The 19,937-nt window shown below is 40.6% G+C and overlaps 2 protein-coding genes across 12 annotated transcripts in view; one reads left to right on the top strand and one right to left on the bottom strand.

Annotated features, from left to right (window-relative positions):
• LOC128701646 (ninein-like protein) overlaps positions 1-19,937 on the top strand; it is a 100,309-nt gene that overhangs the window by 23,016 nt on the left and 57,356 nt on the right. The gene's annotated exons all lie outside the window — the stretch shown is intronic.
• LOC128701541 (XK-related protein 7) lies at positions 5,194-19,936 on the bottom strand. Of its 5 annotated transcripts, none has more exons than XM_053795276.2 (10): positions 19,829-19,936; positions 13,719-13,856; positions 12,336-12,430; positions 12,088-12,210; positions 11,774-11,900; positions 11,218-11,353; positions 10,851-11,050; positions 9,957-10,097; positions 8,261-8,455; positions 5,194-6,488 (listed from the first exon to the last, which is right to left on the bottom strand). In XM_053795276.2, the coding sequence occupies exons 2-10, from the start codon at positions 13,854-13,856 to the stop codon at positions 6,330-6,332; spliced, it is 1,314 nt and encodes a 437-aa protein (XP_053651251.1). In that variant the 5' UTR covers positions 19,829-19,936; the 3' UTR covers positions 5,194-6,329. The 5 variants fall into 5 exon arrangements, with proteins under 5 accessions (XP_053651251.1, XP_053651249.1, XP_069957650.1 ...); XM_053795274.2 differs by lacking the exon at positions 19,829-19,936 and adding an exon at positions 19,223-19,393; XM_070101549.1 differs by lacking the exons at positions 12,336-12,430; positions 19,829-19,936 and adding exons at positions 17,924-19,070; positions 19,223-19,353.

The following is a 19,937-nucleotide window of genomic DNA, read 5'->3' as shown; positions in this document are numbered from 1 at the left end:
CATACAGATGAAGAGGAGGTGAAGAAACTGCATAAGGGACATCAATACCTCAAAGGCAATGGGACCGGACAACATCTCCCCGTGGGTCCTTAGAGAGGGAGCAGATATGTTGTGCGTGCCACTAACCACAATCTTCAACACGTCCCTGGAAACTGGGCAACTACCTGAGGTATGGAAGATGGCAAATGTAGTTCCAATTTTTAAAAAAGGAGACAGAAAAGAGGCACTAAACTATAGACCTGTGTCATTGACGTGTATAGTATGCAAAATTATGGAGAAGATTATCAGGAGGAGAGTGGTGGAGCACCTGGAACGGAACAAGAGTATAAATGCCAACCAGCACGGATTCACGGAAGGCAAATCCTGTGTCACAAACCTTCTGGAGTTTTATGATAAAATAACAGAAGTAAGACACGAGAGAGAGGGGTGGGTTGATTGCATCTTCTTGGACTGCAAGAAGGCCTTTGACACAGTTCCTCACAAGAGATTAGTGCAGAAGCTAGAGCATCAAGCGCATATAACAGGAAGGGCACTGCAATGGATCAGAGAATACCTGACAGGGAGGCAACAACGAGTCATGGTACGTAATGATGTATCACAGTGGGCACCTGTGACGAGCGGGGTCCCACAGGGGTCGGTCCTAGGACCAGTGCTATTTTTGGTATATGTGAACGACATGATGGAAGGGTTAGACTCAGAAGTGTCCCTGTTTGCAGATGATGTGAAGTTAATGAGGAGAATTAAATCTGATGAGGACCAGGCAGGACTTCAGAGAGACCTGGACAGACTGGACACCTGGTCCAGCAAATGGCTTCTCGAATTTAATCCTGCCAAATGCAAAGTCATGAAGATAGGGGAAGGGCACAGAAGACCACAGACAGAGTATAGGCTAGGTGGCCAAAGACTGCAAACCTCACTCAAGGAGAAAGATCTTGGGGTGAGTATAACACCAAGCATGTCTCCGGAAGCACACATCAATCAGATAACTGCTGCAGCATATGGGCGCCTGGCAAACCTGAGAACAGCATTCCGATACCTTAGTAAGGAATCGTTCAAGACACTGTACACCGTGTATGTCAGGCCCATACTGGAGTATGCAGCACCTGTTTGGAACCCGCACTTGATAAAGCACGTCAAGAAACTAGAGAAAGTACAAAGGTTTGCCACAAGGTTAGTTCCAGAGCTAAGGGGAATGTCCTATGAAGAAAGATTAAGGGAAATCGGCCTGACGACACTGGAGGACAGGAGGGTCAGGGGAGACATGATAACGACATATAAAATACTGCATGGAATAGACAAGGTGGACAAAGACAGGATGTTCCAGGGAGGGGACACAGAAACAAGAGGCCACAATTGGAAGTTGAAGACACAAATGAGTCAGAGAGATATTAGGAAGTATTTCTTCAGTCATAGAGTTGTAAGGCAGTGGAATAGCCTAGAAAATGACGTAGTGGAGGCAGGAACCATACACAGTTTTAAGACGAGGTTTGATAAAGCTCATGGAGCGGGGAGAGAGAGGGCCCAGTAGCAACCGGTGAAGAGGCGGGGCCAGGAGCTAAGACTCGACCCCTGCAACCACAAATAGGTGAGTACACACACACACACACAGCAGAGGCCAGGATACAGAGTTTAGAAGAGGAACTGAAAAATCTGAAACAGCCTAGAGAACTAAACATTTTGGGATTGACAACAGAGACTGCTACCTCAGCCACAAATAAGGGGACTGTAGGGAAAGAAGGAGCAAAACTGCATGTAGAAGCTCAATCAGTGGAGACTGTAGTAAATGAAAGAGCTAAGCTATATGTGGAGGCCCTAACAGACCACAGCAGAGCCCAGGGAAAGCCGAGAAGGGAAAATGACAGGCCACTGAGCCCAAGTACATTAGCTAGTGAAACTGAAAAAAAGGAAAGCTGCAATGGAGGAAATCAAATTGAATGAGGGGATACACAGGGATATGCAGCGGGAGAATGAAAGGGTGAGGTCAGTCTTTGTGTATGGGCTACAGGAAGCTGAAGGGGAAACATATGAAGCAAGAAAACAAGGGAAAAAAACAATTGAAAGCATCATGAAAGCAATAGGAGAAGACGACATGACCCAGCTGGAAAATTTTCGGAGAATAGGGGGGTTTGTAAAAAAAAGAACCCGGCCAGTGAAAGTGACCTTCAAGGCAGATTCGACTCGGAACAGGATCCTGCAGGAGAAAGCACGATTAAGGGACATGCCGGCATACAGGAAGGTGTATCTCGACCGCGACAGAACACAAGCAGAAAGGCAGAAACAAAGAGAGATGGTACAAAGGCGAAAGGAGGAAAGAGAGGGGATGGAGAAGACAGACAGGAGATCCCAGACACAGCAAGATCAAATACAGCCTCCCTCACAACTTCCTATAGAAGCCTCCCAACCAGGTCAACCCCAGTGCAACCAAACACTAAACCAAAACACCCATGCCACATGCAGTGCCCCCACCCACTGCATTACAAACTCCACCCCCGCAGCAACCACCCATAGTTCCTTATCAGGTCTCCCACTTCCCCAACCCCAGTTCCTTATCAGGTCTCCCACTTCCCCAACCCCAATACACCTTCCAGACCACAATCTTAGAAAAGAAGTTGAAGGTGTGGTATACAAATGCAGATGGAATAACAAATAAGTATGAGGAGTGGCACGAAAGAATCAAGGAGACATCCCCAGACATAATAGCACTCACAGAAACAAAACTCACCAGAATAATAACAGATTCAATCTTTCCATCCGGATATCAAATCCTCAGGAAAGACAGAGGGAGGATCATCAGGAGGAGAGTGGTGGAGCACATGGAAAGAAACAAGTGTATAATTGACAACCAGCACGGTTTCAGGGAGGGAAAATCCTGTGTCACAAACCTACTAGAGTTTTATGACAAGGTGACAGAAGTAAGACAAGAGAGAGAGGGGTGGATCGACTGCATTTTTTTGGACTGCAAGAAGGCCTTCGACACAGTTCCTCTCAAGAGGTTACTGCAAAAGCTAGAGGATCAGGCACACATAACAGGAAAGGCACTGCAATGGATCAGAGAATACCTGACAGGGAGGCAACAACGAGTCATGGTACGTGACGAGGTGTCAGAGTGGGTGCCTGTGACAAGCGGGGTTCCACAGGGGTCAGTCCTAGGACCTGTGCTGTTCTTGGTATATGTGAATGACATAACGGAAGGGATAGACTCAGAAGTGTCCTTGTTTGCGGATGATGTGAAGTTAATGAGAAGAATCAAATCAGATAAGGATCAGGCAGGACTACAAAGAGACCTGGACAGGCTACAAGCCTGGTCCAGCAACTGGCTCCTTGAGTTTAACCCTGCCAAATGCAAAGTCATGAAGATTGGGGAAGGGCAAAGAAGACCGCAGACACAATATAGTTTAGATGGCCAAAGTCTGCAAACCTCACTCAAGGAAAAAGATCTGGGGGTGAGTATAACACCGAGCATATCTCCTGAGGCGCACATCAATCAGATAACTGCTGCAGCATACGGGCGCCTGGCAAACCTACGGATAGCGTTCCGATACCTCAGTAAGAATTCGTTCAAGACTCTGTATACCATTTACGTCAGGCCCATACTGGAGTATGCAGCACCAGTTTGGAATCCACACCTAGTCAAGCACGTCAAGAAATTAGAGAAAGTGCAAAGGTTTGCAACAAGAGTAGTCCCAGAGCTACGGGGATTGTCCTATGAAGAAAGGTTGAGGGAAATCGGCCTTACGACACTGGAGGCCAGGAGGGTCAGGGGAGACATGATAACGACATATAAAATACTGCACGGAGTAGACGAGGTGGACAAAGACAGGATGTTCCAGAGATGGGACACAGACACAAGAGGTCACAATTGGAATTTGAGGACTCAGATGAATCAAAGGGATGTTAGGAAGTATTTCTTCAGTCATAGAGTAGTCAAGCCATGGAATAATTGCCTAGAAAGTGACATAGTGGAGGCGGGAACCATACGTAGTTTTAAGGCGAGGTATGATAAAGCTCATGGAGCAGGGAGAGAGAGGACCTAGTAGCAATCAGTGAAGAGGTGGGGCCAGGAGCTATGATTCGACCCCTGCAAACACAAATAGGTGAGTACTTGCATGTCAGTCTTACCGTTCACATGAGTTGCCTTGAGGCTGGTGAAGGGCTCTTGATTAAAGTTTGAGCTACCCTCCCCTTTCTCGGATCAAACCTCATTGTGGAAAATTTTGAATTTTCCTAAATTGAGCATGTTTAAATTTGAAAAATATGCGTATTAAATGTGATGCTGTTTGGACCCCTTGAGATATTTCGAGTGAGGAGCGGATGTGGAACAGCCGGGGAGTGACGCCAAGGGGGACGCCATTTGTAATTTGTGAGCACTGGTTGTCGCAGAAAATTCAGCTAATAATTCCACGTCTTCCGAGCCAAATTGGGGGTTTCGGCCTGAATTTGTAATAGGAACCCATGTTAATGTCCCCTGCTGAAGAGTTGGGACAGGAAATTTGCAGGACCTCAAGAATTACGAGTGTATGGCGGAAGGGATACGAACATCACTCACAGGGAAGTGTGCCATTAGTCCTTGCATTTAGATCTCTAGCTGGTCAGTGTAGGATCTAGGTGTCAGGCCGGTATTGTGGTGTGATCCATCTACAGTAATTAAATGGTGACTGGTATTACGAATTTCTTGTGTACCCAGCAAGCTAATCATATACAGTCTACAATTTTAATTTACCAGAGTAACTGGTTTTAATATTGTAAATACTAATTTAATGTCAGGTCTAGCTTTTTGTGAGATTGGCGAAAGTGGGCATCGAGGGAGTTAGTCCTGTGACTTACTATGACTTAAGTCCCACTTATCTCACCCAAATTACTTGCACGTAGTAATTCAGGTAAACCTCATGTGGGTAATTTACTCACATAATTCAATCATTATCTTCCATTCATAAGGATCTGTGTGGCCCTTATGGGTTTGGTGCATATAATAATTAAAGATAGTCCTTTTTACAAATCCACAAGTCACTAAATAAAAAGTGTAGGTGCAGCTACTGTAATAATACACGCTTTCCATGAAGGAAATAGCACACATTGTCTATTCTGTTTCAATAAAGGGAATAGATCACATCGTCTGTTCTGTTTACGTGAAGGTGACAGAGAAACTTAACCTAGCCTTGTAACATTTGTATACCATGGAAAATAAAACATCTGTTTATTTATTAGATTATATTAAAAATATTACAAAATTCTGTTTGGAGTCATTGCTTTCGTGTACGACACAACTCTACCAGCTGCTAGATACCTGTGTACTGCTAGAGGAAGAGGGACACTATATGTAAAATATAACATGCGGGTACAAACATTGACAATTGACCAGTCAAATTTTCTTTATTTTATTTTTTATTTATTTATTTTTTTTTTTTGAGCAGCGGATAACTCCCTGTCTGTCTTTTCAATTAATGACAGTTTGCTTTTATTTATGTACGATTTTCACTTCATTTTTTAACTGTTTAAAAACTAAATTTTAAGTCTGCTGTTTTACTCAGAAAACTACTGTAAATAAAGTAGGATTTGGATCACATGGAGGTTAAATTGCAGAAAGTTGCAATAGTAATATCCACAAAACAATTTTGAATAGAAATTAACCCCTCGACTTAACGGACGTTGATGTAACGACTCGAGAAAGACCGAGAAACTCCACTAAATGAATTCAGAAACCAAGGACCAAGTCCCTTGGTTACATAATTGTCCTCCCTTGGATACAACCTTATAGTCTTCCATTTCTTCAGGTGTTGTACGACCCTTACATGTAGGTTTAGTGCTCTCCCATTAATATAATCTATGTAATGTGTATAAATGATAACGTAATTAGCATGTTCAGAGTGAGCTGCCTTGAGGTATCACGTATATAAATTGATCACGATTAATTACTTGCTATAATAGATCTTTTATGAGTAACTGAGGAAGTTAATACAAATATTGAATTGTAGCTTTACTAAATGAAACTTTATTGACTCCGATTTATTGGTATTGCAGGAGGCCCTTTATCACGAATTAATAAAAACACCTTCATATACAAATCACTGATTATATTTATAATAGTGCCAAGGAGAATAAAAGGAAAAAATGTATAATAAATGAGATATACATGCCATACATTAGATAAACACATGATAAATTGTCCATAATGAGTGAACGCGAGGATGAAATTTGGGAAGTGAAGATGAAGTAGCGAGTTTCAAGTCTGAGCCTGGAAATAATGGTAGGTGTAAGTCATATACCGTATAATGATACTGCTAAGTTAGCTTGAATGAGTACCTGCGCTGGCGCCTAACAAAGTTTGTGCGTCACTGACGCCAGGAAGCTGAATTACTTTGATGGATAATACTGGTGTGGTCGGGGTGCAGGAAGGCGTAATAACCGATGACACTGCACACTCCTATCACCCACAGAACCTCCACGGTAAATACTATTACCACTCGAATTGATTCAGGATAGACCACCATCTGTGGGATGGAAAATCACGTACAGTAAAATAACAGCATCAATTAAGTCTTTGGTGTTAGTAACTAGCAGCACATAATTATAATGATAATTATATGCGGTCTTTATGACAGCACTGCTCGTTCACGCTAATCTAAGTCATTTTCCTAAGAAAAAAAATGCAGACTGCCTCACCCTTCATTGGAACCACAAAGTTCTTGGTAAATGTGACACTTGTGCAACATTTGGGTATCTTTATTCTGGAAGCGTTTCGCCAGCCAGTGGCTTCTTCAGTCCAGTGCAGAGAAAAGTGGAGGAGATTGAGGTAATCAGTCCCTCAGTCTGGAGTCTGAGTTCAGTCCGTTAAGCTTGATTAAAGGCCTGAAGATTTCGACTCCAGGTTGAGGGACTGATTACCTCTAATTCCTCCTCATCTTTCACCCTTCTCTGCATTGGACTGAAGAAACCACTGGCTGGCGAAATTTCTCCCAGAGTACAGATACCCAAATGTTGCACAAGTGTCTCATTTATTAACTTGTCAGTTTTCTAAATTCAGAAAATTCTTGAATATGACCAAGAACAACCTTACGTTTTTCCAGGATGGCAGTACACTGCGGTATATATCTAATTTAAGAGACGCCTTAGTTTCCCGGTCTCCTAACATCATGTTTATTTTTACCCCTTTAATCTACCTTGTCCATAATTATTATCGCATTTGCTTTGTCTACTTTTGTAAGGTGAAGCCCACGATCTTTCCTTAAATCATGGTATAATTTAACAAATCTTTGAGGACGATTGTGTTGCAGAGGTGTGAGCCAAGTTCAGACCTCTGATCTTACGAAAGCAGACAAAGCAAAGGCGATAGTTATTATGGACAAAGTAGATTACAGGGGAAAAATAATATATTATTAAAAGACAGAGGAACTGACGTGTCCCTTAAGTTTGTTGTAATGGGAGTGTATGGGAAAGTGATGTATTAAATAAACAGCTTTGCTCTCTCTCTCTCTGTATATATATATATATATATATATATATATATATATATATATATATATATATATATATATATATATATATATATATATATAGTATATATATAATGACTGTGGTATCGAATACTGTACTTACATTACGATGATTAAGCCACGTGTACTACAGTTAAGTATTTTTAGTGTTGAAACGTTAGGCCTACACAGTCAAGTACTGAGGCAGCAGGTGTGTAGCAGTGAAATAAAGGTGTAATTAGTTCGTCAACCTTGTAGAAATAGTATCTGAGATGATCAGTCCCTCAGCCTGGAACAATATCGTTCCAGACTATGAAGCTGAACTCTTCTCCAGGCTGAGGGACTGACCACCTCGAATGCTATTTATAAAAGGTTGATGGACTAATTACATCATCTTCATTTCACTACTACTACACCTGCTAACTCTGTATTTGACTGAAGAAGCCTACTTTGTAGGCGAAACCTTTCAACAATAAAGATACCCAACCGCTGCACGTGTCTTATCAACTTGTAATAAAGTTGGTAGAATTACCGACAATATGTAAAGTAAAAGGACACAAGTGCAACTAATGTGACATTTATTGTGGCAACGTTTCGCTCTCCAGGAGCTTTATCAAGCCACATTAGTTGCACTTGTGTCCTTTTACTTTACATCTTATCAACTTGTCGGTATTTTATATACCATTTCCAACATAACTTTATAATATACCGTTATTTTTTAATTAGCTTCGGGATATGTTGTGGAAATTTTCAAAACTGGGTGTAGATACGTGCTTCAAGTTAGTACTGACCTGTACATACCAGATGGCGATCATGGCGGAATTCTCAATAAGACAGAAGGCGTAGAAGAATACCATTCGTTTGCGGGATGGTGTGTCCTTGACATTAATGTAACAGAACACATGAACAAACCCGATGACACAGTTGTACAAGAATTCCAACACTGGGTGGGTGCTGTTGTCTCCCTGCGCACAGAATGTTGTTTTCTGCAAGGTAAAACATTAGTTGTTCTTAGTTAAACCATGGAACGGCCGGGGATTAAACCCATGGCAGATGAGTCTTGTTCTTACCATACCCCCGGCCGGGATTGAACCCGCGGTCATAGAGTCTCAAAACTCCAGCCCGTCGCGCTAACCACTAGTGGTTAGCGCGACGGGCTGGAGTTTTGAGACTATGACCGCGGGTTCAATCCCGGCCGGGGGTATGGTTTATTTGCAATCGTGTCATTACGATTTCTTAAGTCTTGTTCTTACCCTCTGGTTCATCTAACACAAGTTAATTGGGATTCCATAATGTCTTTACTACTTTTGTTTATTTCAATGAGATTATTATTATTATTATTATTATTATTATTATTATTATTATTATTATGTCTCACGATGGAGGATATTTGTATTGTGATGTCTGTGCACGTCTGGCTATATATTAAGCAAATTTCTTAAATTTACTTGTAACAGATAAGTGAACGGTAGATATAAATCCAGATGTACTGTAAACCCTTCTGAGGCCTAGTTCCTAGGCCTTTTGTGTATCCATATGTCTGCTATCTTATTTTCTTTATATCTTGAACTATCGGATAGGTTATTGTACTTCCTATCTCTGTATTTGTTAATCAGTGTTCAAGAAAGTGACCATAAGGCTGACCACATACTTTGGATTTAGCCTGATCACTTGTGCATCTACTAAAGTACCAGAGGTCGGTGTCACAAAGACTAAGCCGGCTACTACATCAGTTTGTTCACATTACAAGTTGCTCCATAAACGTAGTTACCTCGTATTGTAGATGAATGGTTCAGAGAACCGACACGTTGATAAATTAGACATATGTGCAACTCTTGGGTATCTTTATTGAGGAAACGTTTCGCCACACAGTGGCTTCATCAGTCCATACAAAGGAGAATCGTGAAGAGCAGGATGAGAATGAGGTTGAGGGACTGATTACCTCATTCTCCTCCTGCTCTTCACGATTCTCCTTTGTATGGACTGATGAAGCCACTGTGTGGCGAAACTTTTCCTCAGTAAAGATACCCAAGAGTTGCACATGTGTCTAATTTGTAGTTACGTAGGTTTATCACTGAGTGATCTATTCAGGCTTTTAACTACATTCTTATGAGATCCAGTTTCATTATTTGCTTCTTTCCTAATATTATTCATCATGCTAGACACAGATATATTTAAGTTATATTCTACATTTTCGTTCAGGGCAATTTCTTTGGCTAACTTATCAACTTTAATCACGAAGGGGTATTTCAGTGTGTGATGGAATTCATAAAAATTGTACATTAATTCCTCCATCTCTGATTTTCGAGCATCTGTCTGGCATCTCCAATAAGTGTTAGTAATTTAAAGGTGAATAAGTGCATTTATCTTCGTTGATATTGCAATGGCATTTAAACCTACACAGCACGAAAATTGTAAACAGTGCTTTTGTCAGATTGCATGGTAAAATAGTATGGCTTATGGTATGCAGTGAACATTGTTACATACCTGTGCGTATATCCAGGCAGTCATTATAAGCCAGTGAGCCGCCAACACACACACAGTGACAATGGGATACGCTATGACTATGTTTCCCTGGGAGTCAGTCCAACGTAGTAAGTACACAGATCTTGGGTCCTGATTTGGATGCTGAAATATAAAGTAAATAATGTTTTCTTTTATTTACACCATTTACAGGTAAGAGTTATTATAGCTCAGCCCACTTCTCAGACACTACATGGTCCGTGGGGATCATGCAGTGTCTGGAGAGTAGGACATCAGGGTTAATGTGGGGAAAGGTGGGAGTTGCTTCAACTCATTTGATCAAGAACCCCTCGCTGGCATCAAGTCACTTCTGAGTGGATGTCATTTCAAAGCCCAGCCTTATTTAAGGTATACTATCAACCTCAGTGTTGTAACCCACAACAGTATACCAACACCAAGGTGCATATTTACTAGTTGAACAAGAGTAACTAGTGTAAACAAAAATGGCTCCCTTATTTTCGCCCACCCCAAGATTAAATATGGGTCCTACTGTTATGAGCCGAAGATTCTGCCATTGAGCTATGGGCCACCTTAAGAGGCGATATTACTATCATTTATTGTTAAGCAAACACTGCATTTGTGCTCTTAACACTTGATCATAACTTTGATAATGTTACATGTGATACAACCCTTCAAGGAGGGGTATGCCTTCATGCTGCTGAAAAGCTCTTCATCCAAAGAATCAGAGCTACTGGAGTAGAAAAACTATGAACTCATCAAAGGCACTCGTCTCTTCTTAGATCACATCTGATTACCTTCCATTCCTCAGGCGCTGTATGATCCCTACGTTTTTAGTGATCCTATGCGATAAAGGTACAATACAGTATAACACTTCAAAGTGTTGACGATCTCACTTACGAGTATTGCGGAGAACGACCCGATTGTGATTATTCTGGAGGCGAGCATAGATGCCCGCCACAAGAGGCAGGTGGTGGTGGCACAACAAGACAGTTGTTGTTTATCTGGCACTGAACGACGTAGTTCATCCTGGTACGACACTAACGACCAAGACATGGCGAATACACCCAGCAGGATTTTCCATATCTGTACTGTTGTTGCTGACGAAGAAAATGAACTCTTAGTTTTAATGTTATTTATATTTCAAATTCAATTTCGTTTTATTAATTATGTATATATAGTGATAATTACATTCTGTTGTGAACCATTTTCATGAGGTGATCAAAGGTTACTGAACACTGTCTTAAAATAGTTACTGTTGACTGACTTAGAACAGTCGCATCTTCTTTGCCAGTGATAATTCCAGGACTACGGTACAACAGGAAAATCTGAAATATGAGTTGTGGTGCATCTTGCAGGAAACTGTGCATCATATCCAACATGGCGGTGTCTCGTGAGATAATCTACACAGAAAAGGAAAAAAAAAAAAGGTTACCTTTACATTTTAATAAGTGTATGACATACTGCACATAGTGTTTATGCCAGAAACAATAAGAGTGCAGATCACTAAAAGAGTTTTGGAATGTCTTATAATTACTGTTGCCAATTATGAGTAAGTTGTTTAGAAAAAAACAACTTCTTGCTAAAAAGTACATCAGTCTAACCCCAGATCTTTAATGAGCGTGCTGCTGCCTAGTACCTCTGAGATTTCTTCCACTGTAAATACTTTTTGTTGTGGAAATGTACCGTATTCATATACCTGGAGTTTACCTGGAGAGAGTTCCGGGGGTCAACGCCCCCGCGACCCGGTCTGTGACTAGGCCTCCTGGTGGATCAGAGCCTGATCAACCAGGCTGATCAACCAAGCAGTTATTAATACTTACCATCTGTAGAACAGCATGAACTTCACCTTTAGGCGTTCTTCTTAGTACAGCAGCATGATTGTGACCCATCTCCACGTGTTTAACCTCTCTCTTCATCTTCACGCCGTATCTTATAATATCCACGTACCTGTCATTATAACACCCACACAATATAGCGTTTAGTATTAATATATCGTACACAACTCTGGGCAATCTTCGAATTCAATTTCATATTCTTATGATTTAAAATGCTGAATCAAATTATGTATAATACATCAAGTTTTGCAGTGAGATCTTAACCCATGTAGAAATATTGTAACTTAATTGAATGTTACCGAATAAGCGGTCCAAGCAGGATGATATGGAATATAACTCTGACGACAGTTTGCAGTGCGCTCATCTTGTGGAAGACACAGTAGTCGCCCAGACATTGTTTGTTTTGCCAGTACCACCACAAACTGCCAAATATGTCTGTATTAAGAGTCATGGTTTTAAAGTGAGAGTTTTAAGCTTGACAGTTTTGAGAGTACACTTACAGAACATGTATGTCTCATATATATCAGAAGATTAAGGGGGCTCGTACCTGAAGATGTTGATGACAACCATGGGCAGGACGATGATGCAGAGTGTGATGATAAACCAGGTGATTGGCTCAGTACTGAACTCATCCTCCTTGGCCTATACAAATATACTCTACCTTAGTCTCTTCTACTCGCATTACCACTTACTTTTTTTCTGTATGTGTGTGTGACCTAATTCATGTCAACATACATAACTCAACGACTGTAACCAGATATAAACATGTAAATAGTTTATTACCACTGTAATTTGTTCAGCTGTTAGAGCCTTGGGGCCCAGTCCCTGGACCCATCATGTAATATTTTGCCTATCGTCCACAGGATGGGTATTGGGCGCATAATCCAGAGATTAAACTAACACTCTTCTGCACTCAAGATTATACAAACACAACTAAAATTACTACACCTACACTATCACACTAGGTAATATACTTTCCTCCATAACTGCTCAAAACATTTGCTCTTCATGGGGGGTACGGATGTGGGGGGATGAGTTGATGCTGATGAAGGGCTCTTGATTCAGGGAACAAATCAAACCTGATTACCTTCCGTTCCCCACGCTCTGCATGAGTAAATCAATGTATAGTCGTGTATTTTATTTTTTATTTAAAAAAATGATAATTACAGCCATATATAATAGTTGTTTAGCACTTACATGGGATGAAAACTAAAGAAATAAACATTGATTATCAAGTTGTAGAGATTTAGATTGCAAATTTATAGTTAACTGGTCCCTGGGTACTCGAAGATGGTCCAGGGAGGACCCATCCATCATCATGTTTATATTTCCTATCTGTGGATTAGTTGTGAATTATTCTACCCTTTAAGGGGGAGGGGGAAGTGCCTTGATTCCGGTGAAGGGCTCTTGATCCAAGGAATTGAAGCTATCTTCTACCTAGGATCAATCCTGATTACCTCCCACCACTCAGTATTTTAAGTCCCATACGATTCGAGTGCTTTTCCGCAAATAAAATAATAAATTTGTGAATTGATCCAGCCACAGTATTGTTATTTTTATTCTACATTAATGTTTATTGTGCATAGAGTGCATGAATGTGGTTACCTTGAAGGTACATAGTCCCGGTTACCTTGAAGGTACATAGTCCCGGTTACCTTGAAGGTACATAGTCCCGGTTACCTTGAAGGTACATAGTCCCGGTTACCTTGAAGGTACATAGTCCCGGTTACCTTGAAGGTACATAGTCCCGGTTACCTTGAAGGTACATAGTCCCGGTTACCTTGAAGGTACATAGTCCCGGTTACCTTGAAGGTACATAGTCTCGGTTACCTTGAAGGTACATAGTCCCGGTTACCTTGAAGGTACATAGTCCCGGTTACCTTGAAGGTACATAGTCCCGGTTACCTTGAAGGTACATAGTCCCAGTTACCTGTTTCCATAGTACGAATGCCAGTAGGGCATCTGAGATAATGTCCATGATGAAGAGAACGAAGTTCACCACCATACCCACAACCCCCATCAACCCAAAGGTTGCCTTGACGTGGGGCGGCGGCTCACGCAGAGGCATCTGTAACCAGACGGCAAGTAAATTATATATATACATGCATGATTTGCCATTTGTTAAATGTATAATATGTAAAGGAGGGACATGATGGACTTTGAAACCAAGACATTAAGTACATTATAAGAGATAAGCGATACCAGTTGAAACGTTTCTTATCTTTCCACGGCTACCTAGCTGCCAGACGTATCGTGACCTGCTTTTCCTAATTTGTTTGTTTTTCGTTTATAAATCTGTGATAAACCTAACTTAAGGACAACGCAGTTTTAAGGGTAAAACGTCAAAAAAGGGACGTTTTAATGTGAGCTCAGTGGATTGTCACGTGTCTGTCTAGTAAATAACAAAAAAGGCATAATACAGTACTATGACTGGAACAATACACACACACAACCCGCACATAGGAGAGAAAACAGACCGAAACATCGTGGTAAGCTGATTATATCTCTAGTATAGTTGTGTTTTGACTAGACATTGAGTGAGAGGTCAGAAGGGGGTGGGGGGAGGACTAGCAGTTTACCGTCATATTTGTAATTTGGCAGTAAACCCTTTGGAAAGAGAGACAAATGGAGTATAATGCATTATGCGATCCTTTATTAACAACGTTTATTTAACAGATAAATAACCATTTATTGAAAATTGGCTGGGAAGAGCTGGTGGTCGGTAATGGTAATTGTGATGGATAGAGATGGGATGGTGTTGATATTCTGTAACCAACGAACTTAACCGTTGTTTCTGACCGGCTGATCTTGTTCCATATTTCTGAAGTTCTTTAACCAGAGTTTACTGAAGCTTCAGTTACATGTCGCTCAAACAACAGATAAAGTCCTCTTTAAGGGGAGTCCCTTTGTGCTCGTCCAGGGCTCTTGATACGCGGGATCCTAGGATCAGACTGTTGCCTCCTAATTCTCAGGCGCTGGATAGCCCTTACGGATTTAGTGTTCCCCTATGAATATATACATTATTACATTCGAGATAGATGGAAAACAAAAACTGTATTCACATTTAAAAAAAAATCAAATTTAAATCACGCTAAAAATATGACGCAGTGTTAAAATAATACCAACACAAATAAGATCATTGATATTATAACAATTCTATAAAAAAAATGTGATAATATTGATAAAGGTGATGTGATGTGTTTCTGACGTAATCATGTCACAGTAGATAGTGTGGGAATACCTACCAATTGTATAGCCTGATGACCACACCAAAGCGGAAACTGGAATTCTAATTTTGATGATTTTTTTTTATGTCAATTTTTTTTCAATTAAAATTTAAGATATATGGTTCGTATATATATATATATATATATATATATATATATATATATATATATATATATATATATATATATATATATATATATGTCGTGCCGAATAGACAGAACTTGCGATCTTGGCTTAAACAGCAACTCTCATCTTGCCATATAGGACAAGCGAAAATTTGTGTATGCAATAATTTCGCAAAAATCATTCTGAACCTAACGAAAAAAATATATTTCACTGTGTTTGTTTAGTATTAAATTATTGTAAACAAATCTAAAATATATATAGTTGGGTTAGGCTAAAATAAATTGTTCTTGTTATAATAAGGTTAGGTAAGTTTTCTAAGTTTCTTTTGGCGCAAAATAAAATTTTTTTACATTAACATTAATAAAAAATATATATCTTTAAACGTATAAGAGAAAATTTTAGAAAGGATTTATTTCTAAATAAGTTCTTGCTAATTGACCAGTTTTACATATTCGGCACGACATTTTATATATATATATATATATATATATATATATATATATATATATATATATATATATATATATATAATATATATAATATATATATATAAGCAGGGGGGGGTGTCACTAACACGTTAAGAGACCATACAATTAGTGTCAGGGGCCCGAGACTGTTCAACTGCCTCCCAGCACACATAAGGGGGATTACCAACAGACCCCTGGCAGTCTTCAAGCTGGCACTAGACAAGCACCTAAAGTCAATTCCTGATCAGCCGGGCTGTGGCTCGTACGTTGGTTTGCGTGCAGCCAGCAGCAACAGCCTGGTTGATCAGGCTCTGATCCACCAGGAGGCCTGGTCACAGACCGGGCCGCGGGGGCGTTGACCCCCGGAACTCTCTCCAGGTAAACTCCAGGTATATATATATATATATATATATATATATATATATATATATATATATATATATATATATATATATATATATATATATATATATATATAACTTCAGTTCCGTTATTTATATACAAATGAGTAAAATTTGAAATACGTCAAAGCCTTAAGCAGCTCTGAAACACATCATAATATGCAGTTAAAACAAGTTTTCTCAAGAATTATATACAGTGTAAATACCAACTATCGGTAAGTCTAAAAAAAAAAATAGATATCTAGATTATTATATTTATGGCACGTTCTGAAAATTGTTTTGTATATTGTCGATTTTTTTTAATGCTCGCTTTAAATGACATTACGAGCTTTGTGACATGTGACCAAATAAAATGACGGTAGTGTTGTGAGGGTTGGGGAGTGATGGGTAGGAGGGGGATGTGGTGTGGAATGGATGGGGTCTGTCCCTCCACCTGGGTATGATGTCAGCATAACTGACAGGTGACTTTGTGCGTTCTTGTTTGTCAACAAGGCAGCCTTGAAAGATATTTTGTCACTAGTAGTGTGTGGATACCTGTTATCCAACACTGGTACCGAAGCCATATCCTGAGCAAGATTCTAGCGGGCTTTCATATACATTATTCTGGCTAGGATATGATTTCCAGCATGACCAACGTCTTGCATGTTGGTATCCTGCCCGGGAGTGAGAGTAATGGAGGGAAAGGAATGCTTTCGTTAATGGGAGGGGTAAGAGAAAGGGGTGGCTTCGTTAACGGAAGTGAAAGATTAGGTAAAGAAAGGGGGTGTTTTTATTAACGGCAGTAAGGGGGAGGGTAAGGTGGCAGAGGGGCGGACATGTCAAAGAACATTCTATGTTCCACAAAGCAACATTGTATAATGTACGAGTGATCGAGATATACACCTGGCTCAACGCAAATAAGTTACACTGGCTGTCATGGGTTACTTGGATTTTTATCCCACCAGGGTTAATACTCCCAAGGATTTTTTTTTTTTGATATAGTGGAGGATGATTTCATACACTGAACTGTAGAACACGTTAACTGACTAAAAGGCAAGAGGCGGGTCCAGGAGCTGTAACTCAACACCCACTAACTCATGTTGGGACTAGGTTAGTGGACACGTGGAGCGGTGGTGATGTATCGGATATCCGCATCCGCGGAACTACTGCACAATCTCTTACATCCGCATCCACAAAATAAGTAGGACATCTTCATACACATCCTCGGATATCTAAATTTTCACATCCGATACATCTCTACATATAGTTGGCTACTGTTCCCCCACAAGGAACTCATGAAAGTGGAATGTAGCTTTCAGTAAGGTATCCAAGACATTTTTGTGTATGTGCAGTTACGTAACTGATTGTCGGTATTGTTTATACCCTTCATTCTCCGAGACAGGGTTATCAGGGGAAGTACATTGTATAAAGAAGTCTGGGAGGAGAATACCATGGCTGAAACACCACAAATAACCACACCATAAAGAAGCTGTAGACGACGTATCGGTCCGTCTTGGACCGTTACCAAGTTGCAAAAGGATGGACCGAAACATACGCAGTTTGCTCCTCAAAGTTTGTATTATTTGTGAAGTTTCTGAGAAACAAACAGGCAGAGTCGTAGTAAGAGACATCGGGCACCTTCAAGGAGTGTGCCCTGATGCTGGCTTAGGGCTTTTGATCAAAGATCAAGATCCTAACATCAGTGGTGTGTATGTCGACAAGTTAAAGAATTAGACACAGGTGCAACAGCTCGGTATCTTTACGTTGAAGTTTCGTTATCCATTGGCCTTATCAGTACAATACAGGGGCAAAAAAGACTGAAGAGAAGGTGAGGTAATCAATGTCTCTCAGCCTAGCAGCAAATGTTCACTACCGCAGTCTTTTTGCCCATGTGTCTAATTCTTCATTATGATCCTGAGATCAGACTTGATTACCTTGACTGGCGAAGGGCTCTTGATCCCTTCCGTAGACTGGACGTCTATTACCTCTTGTCCCTGGCGCTTGTATGACTTGTACAGGGTTAGCTCTTTCTCGCGAATAAAATAAGAGAACACAGGCACACTGCATTATCACAGGTCACATGTTTTCATTTGTCAAGTGTCACGGACCAGGGCAAAAGATGTCGGGGTGTTAGATCACGGTATGGGGTCACAATTTCACCAGTAGCAAAGATACAATAGCCTTGTAGTGGTGAACTCAGTGTCCAGGGGTTAGGGTAGACGGTAGTTGTTGTACTTTGCTAATTTGTCCCTTGTCCTACATTGATCCTTGCGTTGGTTTTCTTCCAAGAGACGTAATAGTTTTTGTTAGTTTTGGTGTTAACATAAAGGTCACTGGGGCGCACACTATTGAGAGCTGGTGAAGACCTGCTCTTCCAGTTGTTCTGGTACTAGTCAACTTGTTTGTAAGCAAGGCTCTCACAGGCAATATACACAGCGATATGCTTAATTTTTAGTGTACAGAGAATACGAAGTTTCTTAGTGTATATACACCAAGAGGTTTATTTAATTGTATACAGCGAGGTCTATATTTTTTTCAGTGTAAATGTAAACACTTGAGAATTTACTTTAGAAACTATTTCAGGGATTAAATTGCTCTTGATTATTAGTTTATATGTGAACTGCGTTTTTAATAACCGTATAGTCAGTAGGCTTTAAACCTGACACAATAACTTGATGTGCCATCTTTTGTCTCAACACCAAGACAAACCCTCACCTAAACATGTAATCACCATCACCAGTAACAAACCCTTTTGATAACACAAGATAAACACCGCACTGATACGTGTAATCACTATAGTGTTCGACTCTTGTAATCACAAATGTCGCTATTATTATCAGTTCGTCACACCGTTAAATGTTGACTTTGCCGCACCAGCTAGGTAATACTTAAAAGTTTAGTCAAGCGTTGTATAATTCCTCAAGAAGTCCTAGGAGGCGCTGCTTCACACGGAGTTATATTGGAAATTGTAATTCAGATCACGACACTAGGCGGAAAAAACCATTGTTTCATATTTTTTGATCACCGTCGGGTGTCTGTGTACATTTTTTTTTCTGCATGGCACTTTTGTACGAGGCACTTCTGTAATGTGAGTTGTATGGAAGGAGAGTGTGAGAAGAGGCTGGGAGGGGGGGGGGGCATACTGAGAGTGAAGGATGCTGAGGGAGAGAGCAGGAGGTAGGGAAGGGGAGAGTTGGTGCTGGGAGTGGGGAAGTAATGTGGGGGGATAGTACCTGGTTAGAGGGGAGGAGTGCTTCTGGACTGCCATGATCCATAGAGAGGTCGAGTGCGGCACCACCTGGCAGTATTGTTGCCCAGTATTCACTACTGATGTTGCTGCTGCGGCTTGCCCAGGCAACACCGGAGCTCTATTTGTTCACCCACCAGTCCCTCAACCAACCCTGCTCCCCACAGTGCCCCCCTACTCAGCCCTGCTTCCCACCTTACCCACCCAACCCCGCCTGAATACCCCTTCCCACATAACCCCCCCCCCCCCCATTTATTTTTCCTACATTTTTTTAATGTAATTCATTGTCTCATCACCAAGACAAACGTTAAAAACTAATGAACTCGGGTACATCTAATATCTAGCCGTTTTCTGATACTTGGAGAGTGGAATTTAATTCCCTGGTTGCTGTGCAATAATAACAGACTACTTGTGGCATGACTTGTTTTGTATTCCGTTTTGTAGTCAGGTTCACCAGGTGACTATACTTTGTTTTATAATTTTTATTACCGGTACTGCTGTAGAAACATTTTATAAGACGATAAATTTATATTATTTTTTGTTATAATTTTGTTTGAGAGTATCGAATGTTGTATTCCAGCTGTAGATGTACCTAGACTAGTTAATTCCTCTCGGTGGGTAGCCTAGATGTGGACTCCCTTGTCAAACGCTGCTCTGCCTTCTCTTTGTACATGCTGATAAGATGGTTGATTATCCACCCG

This window comes from Cherax quadricarinatus, chromosome 78, assembly GCF_038502225.1.
Source record: "Cherax quadricarinatus isolate ZL_2023a chromosome 78, ASM3850222v1, whole genome shotgun sequence".
Taxonomy (NCBI): domain Eukaryota; kingdom Metazoa; phylum Arthropoda; class Malacostraca; order Decapoda; family Parastacidae; genus Cherax; species Cherax quadricarinatus.
Note: the sequence above shows the minus strand (reverse complement) of the source record. Positions and strands in the feature narration are given on the sequence as shown.